Source organism: Amaranthus tricolor, chromosome 17 (assembly GCF_026212465.1).
Source record: "Amaranthus tricolor cultivar Red isolate AtriRed21 chromosome 17, ASM2621246v1, whole genome shotgun sequence".
Lineage (NCBI taxonomy): Eukaryota > Viridiplantae > Streptophyta > Magnoliopsida > Caryophyllales > Amaranthaceae > Amaranthus > Amaranthus tricolor.
Genome location: NC_080063.1, coordinates 5,561,680 through 5,567,679, shown reverse-complemented (window position 1 = coordinate 5,567,679; position 6,000 = coordinate 5,561,680). Strand labels below are relative to the sequence as shown.

General features: G+C 32.9%; 1 protein-coding gene across 1 annotated transcript; it reads left to right on the top strand.

The window, feature by feature from the left end:
- Positions 1-3,680: 3,680 nt before the first annotated feature.
- LOC130804761 (protein SLE1) lies at positions 3,681-5,133 on the top strand. The gene is made up of 2 exons (XM_057669336.1): positions 3,681-3,862; positions 4,558-5,133. Exons 1-2 carry the CDS (start codon positions 3,745-3,747, stop codon positions 4,779-4,781), a joined length of 342 nt encoding a protein of 113 aa, XP_057525319.1. The 5' UTR covers positions 3,681-3,744; the 3' UTR covers positions 4,782-5,133.
- The last annotated feature ends 867 nt before the right edge of the window (positions 5,134-6,000 follow it).

The following is a 6,000-nucleotide window of genomic DNA, read 5'->3' as shown; positions in this document are numbered from 1 at the left end:
TTATAAATAATGTTAAAAACTAAATTGGGTAAATGAAGGGAGTATGTTATAAGTATAGTTGAATTTGAAGAATTAGAATTTTTAAAAACTAAATATGGTATAGGAGTTTAAGGTATCTCAAGTAGAGATTTGATTAAAAGATAAGTTGAAAATTGATAAGAAATTGAATTTATGTTTGAACGTCGAAAAGAGAGAGAAGCTTTGTGTTTTAGGTTGTTTAAGAATATATTTTCCTTATCTTATAATTTTTCTTTCTTTTCATTTGTATAAGTTGTTTGGTCTACCAAGCAAAATAAGCATGTATCTTGTGTATCTACTCCATTACATACGTTGGAGTATTTATAGTCTATTTAATTTTTGATAAAATGAATTTTTGTATATCCTGTTAACACAGGTAATCAACTATTATTACATACATACATCTTACATATAGTGATTATTAAATAACTCATGCTTAGGACGAGTAATCAACAATTATGTTCTAATGATGTGTAAATATTTTTATTTATTATTCAATTTTCATTATTGTGATTTTTTAAAAATTATTATTCGTAGTTTTCTTTCTTAACTTTTATTTAATCTGTTTGTAACGATTATAATATTTATACATAACAATTTCTAAATTATGTCTCGTGCTTTAGCATGGGTGATCACCTAGTTATTCCATCTAATGATTAGAATTTGCTTGAAAGAGAAAAATAAGAGGAATTTTGAGATTTTATTTTTTATTTCTAAAATAAGTGTCAAAATCTTAAAATGGATAATTGAGAAAAGTAATGGAGAAGATCCTAATACGTATTGTTTGATATTCATTGATATTAATTGAATCTAGGTAACTAATTAGCATTATCCTTAATTTGTTGTTTTTGTGTTAGTTAAGCATATTATTACTTAGTTTCACTAAAATGAATTAATTGTTTATCATTGTCACTTTTAAAAATAAACATGCTCATTCGTACTTAAAATACTCGTTTTTAATTTCAGTTGGAGCCCAAAAAGTTCAAAGAGGGCTCTGTCTTGACTCTTGACACTCAATTTGGTTTGAATGATTGGTTAATGTTACAGTTTCAGTGCTTATGTGGGCAAGAGAGTTACATGTGAATATCAAGGGTTGAAGGAGAGTATAGTCCGGGTATTTTAGTTTATACTATCTAGGCATGGCCACGGGGCGGGTTACCCGGAACCGAACCGGTCCCGAACCGCTTGGAACCGGATCCAGAACCGGAACCGTTTGCGACAGGTTCCGAACCGCCCCGAACCGCGGAACCGTGAAACCGCCGGAAAAAAACTTCATGAACCGGACCTAAAAACCGCGGTTTGGAACCAAAACCGGTCCAACGGTTCCACGGAACCGGAACCGGTCCAACAGTTCCATGGAACCGGAACCGGGACCGGTCCGGGTGAACCGGCCCAACGGTTCCATGGAACCGGAACCGTGAAAAGTAGCCGTTATATAGCCGTTGCCATTTTTCCTATAAATACTCATCACTTTCAATCATTTTCATTCACAACTCATCTCTTCTCCTACTCTCTCTACTTAATTCTTTAATTACGCAATTATTCTCTTAATTACATAATTAGTCTTTTAATTATTTTTTAATTTAGTTAATTACATTGTTCATAACAACAAACAACTATTGTTTTCATTTTTTCTCTGTGCCTTCAAATGGTATGACATTGTTGGCTGTTAACAACGAACAAAGTTGTGATAAATTTTTTTTCTTGTTTGCTGTTAGTAACAGCAAACAAACATAATCTTATACTCAGACACGAAAACGCTTATTTGGTAATAAAAAATTTTCCGATACTTATTTTGAATTTTTTTTTAAAAAAAACTTTTTTATTCAATATTTCGTGATACAATCCCAGTTGAGAATTCAGCCCCTCTTGTATGAGACCGTCTCAATATTATTGGGCTATTTATTTAATCTACACAAATTCTTGTGAGAGGCGGTCTGATTGAGAGACCATCTCTAATTGAGGCGGTCCATTATATATTTTTTAAAATATTGTAAGTAGTCATTAAAAATAATGTAAGTAGATATTTAAGATATTGAAAGTAAGCATTTAGAATACAGTCATCATCATCCTACCTAATATATCCCGTTCATAGTAAACTGAGGCTAGGGTCTGGGGAGGGAAAGACGGCGGCAACTCATACCTATAAAGGAGAGCGCGACCAAAGAAGTCCCCCGGCTCGAGGAAGATAAAGAGACGTGATTACACGTGTATAAAAATAAAAGTAGAACCACTACAAAAGAAAACAAAAAACTAATAGAAAGGAAACGATAAAAGCAAGAGGTTAAAGACACTGAAAGGTAAACTAAGAGGACATCAGTAATCTAAGACATGGATATGGCTTCTCTAACTGCTCCTATCCCTAGTCAGGTCCGCAGAGAGGTTTAACTCATGCAAGTCAAGTCTTATTTGCTCACCCCAAGTTCTCCTAGATCTTCCTCGACTCTTCTTACCCTCTACTATAATGCTTTTTACCATCCTCACAGGGGCATCGAAAGTCTTTCTCTGCACATGACCAAACCACCTCGATCTATTTTCGCGCATTTTTCCAAATATAGGGGGCTACCCCTAGTTTGTCCCTAAACTCTTGGTTCCTAATTCGATCCATCAATGTATGTCCACACCTCCACCTCAGCATACGCATTTCTGTAACTTCCATCTTATGTTCGAAAATCTTCTTTACAGGTCAACATTCAGTCCCATATAGTAGAGCAGGTCAGATTGCCGCCCGGTAGAATTTTCCTTTTAGCTTGCTTGGGAATTTCCTATCACATAGTACTGTGGTGGCTGCTCGCCACTTCAGCCAACCCGCTTGTATATGATGATGTACATCCCCGCCAATCTCTCCATCCCTTTGAATGATCGATCCCAAATACTTGTACTTGGTTGTACTCTTAACACTGTTTCATTTATGGACACCTCTAGTTCACCTACCGTCCTACCGGTGATGTCCCACTAAAGTCACAGCGCAAATACTCGGTCTTTGTACGACTAATGCGCAATCCTTTATCTTCTAAAGCTTCCCTCCACTCATCCAATTTGTTACTAACCTCCTCTCTAGTTTCTGCTACCAGCACAATATCGTCCGGGAATATCATGCACCACGGTACCGTCTCCCAATACAGTAAGTAAGCATTAAAAATAATGTAAGTAAGCATTAAAAATATGATAAATAGATATTTATTTTTAAGCTGAACTTAAAATAAGTCTCTTAAAGAAACGCTCTCTAGAAACTAGCCGTTTAATAAGGCATGTCAATTAATGAGACTTTCTGATAAAAAATTTGTATTGCGAATTTGTGCATTACAAATTTACTTAAGTAGGAAGGCCCAAAGCCATTATCGATTTTCGATTTTTACAGATTAACAAAATTGAAGTAACCAATGCATATGCAACCGAATAAAAGGGCCCAATAAGAAGTGACCAGTGGTGAAATACTCGAGAAAGTTAAATATAGGCACATATAAAAAAAGACGTGGCAAGAGAGTAGGAGCTAAGTGTACTTACAATTCACGGATGAAGCAAGTACGTGTTACTATGACGCACCCTCTTTAGCCACGTTACTTACTTTGCTGTTATCCCTAATACTCCCGAGTCCTATCGACTTAGCCTATATATATAAATTGATTCTCCATCACAGTAATTATAAGTTTCCATATATACTAACGTTATTAGACTGTACTGTGTTTCTAATAAGAAGTTTCTAGAAGAAAAAGAAGAAGAAGAATGGCATCAGGACAGGAGAGCAGGGAAGAATTGGACGCCAAGGCGAGGCAAGGTGAGACTGTTGTACCTGGTGGTACTGGTGGCAAGTCCCTTGAAGCTCAAGAACACCTTGCTGAAGGTTATTTTTCTCACTTTTTTATCTTTTTATTTATTTATTGGTCAGTTTATTAAAAAAATTTTAACCTTGAGAATTAATATCTCTCAATGTAAATTATAAAGTTATTAAAATTTGTATAGTCAAAAATATATATTAAAATGAAGTTGGTATTAATAGTAATATTAAGATCCACTTTATTACTTTTTTAGATTACACATTTCTTGATTACACATGCTAAGATTTTAAAATTTATTTTAGAATAAAAATAAAATCTCAGAATCTCCTTTATTTTTCACCATAAAGAAATCAATCAATAAAATATATTAATAAAAAATTATCTTGAAATACGTATCATACTATTATTAAAAATTTTCCATCCACTAATCTACTTTTGACAAGTAATTTTTAAATATTTAACTTGATATTTCGGAAAATAATTAATCAATTTAAATATGTAAAATTTGTTGATATCACTATATGTAAAACAAAAAAATAAATATAAAACAAAAACATAAATGTACATATAATTTTATAACATTCTTGTTTTACGCAGGAATCAATCCAGTTTTAACTATAGGGTACTACTCACACTTATATATATATATATATATATATATATATATATATATATATATATATATATATATATATATATATATATATATATATATATAAAATGTACGTAGTATATAATGCTATATATGTCCTTGGAACAGGAAGGAGTAGGGGAGGGCAGACGAGGAGGGAGCAGCTAGGGCATGAGGGATACCAGGAGCTGGGCACAAAGGGTGGTCAGACCCGGAAGGAACAGATGGGTACCGAAGGTTATCAACAAATGGGTCGCAAGGGAGGTCTGACCACCATGGACCAGTCAGGCGAGGAGCGCGCTCAAGAGAAAGGCATCGAGATCGACGAGTCCAAGTTCCGCACTCGTTCTTAAGCATTATCATTTCCCATCCCCGCTTGGTACTGTTGTTAGTTATATCAATATGATAATGATCTCCACATGAGGCCAGGATTATGGTGTTCGCTCAGGAAATTACTAATAAACATGTAGTTGTAGTTGTAGTTGTAGACTTGTAGGCGGTATGTAGGTTGTGTGTTGCAGGATTTTGAAGTTAGGGCAGTAGTTTTGAGGGCTTTTGTAAGCTTTTTGGGCTGCCATCTTGATGATGCAGTAGATAAGCTTTTTCTCTTGGAATTGTATCTCTACTGTTTTTAAGCCTTTAGCTAGCTTAATGCAAGTTTAGCGTTTTCTTGGCGGGGATATTTTTGTCCATTACTTTTATATTTCTCACCTATTTGACATTCGTTTATACTCTCACTTCTTTGATGGAGTGTTCCTTAATGAATTTTGCCGAGAGTATTCTTCACTAGAATTAAGATAAGTAGAGATATAATAAAGTATTAAAATAATAATAAATAAAATTATTTTTGTCTAAAATTTATGATATGAAATAGAAATTTTTTTTATTGGAATAACAAATAAAATACCGAGAATAGAAAGGGACTAGAAATTTAAATCAAACAAATATATACAAATTACTATTACTCCCTCCGAACTAATTTAGATGTCCCATTTGCTTGGACACGGTTATTAAGAATGGTGTGGGGTCCATTAAAAAGGGTAAGTAGTAAAGGGTAAATAGTAAGTAGTAAAGGGTAAATAGTGAAGGGTAAGTAGTAAAGGGTAGTTGGGTAAGTAAGGTATATGGGGGTACATTCGTAATTATTTTTGTGAACTAAGGATATTTAAGTAAAAAAAGTTTGACAAAAATAGAAATGAGATAACTAAAAAGATTTTGTCAAATAAAGAAATGGGACAACTAAATTGATTCGGAGGGAGTATTATTTATAAAAAAATGCAAAAAGATTAATGGGTCTAAGACTATATCACTGTAATTCTTATTTTTACAATCCATTTGTTTGATAGTGCCAAATAATTGTAATGAGAATAATCTGTAATGTAAATTTTCACAAAATGTATTATATTTTTTTATAATAATAAAACTTCAATTATAAAAAAAAAATGTATTATATTTTTTTATAATAATAAAACTTCAATTATAAAAAAAAAGTTTTTGTTTTATAGTTTTTCATCACCACATAATATAGCATGAATTTTATAAAGAAGTATTTCTCTGTTTCTTTTACGTGTA

Excerpts from the sequence above, each read along its gene's own strand:
- LOC130804761 (XM_057669336.1), top strand. The coding sequence starts at position 3,745 with ATGGCATCAGGACAGGAGAGCAGGGAAGAATTGGACGCCAAGGCGAGG. Across the intron at positions 3,863-4,557 it reads TCAAGAACACCTTGCTGAAG|GAAGGAGTAGGGGAGGGCAG; the intron begins GTTATTTTTCTC and ends TCCTTGGAACAG.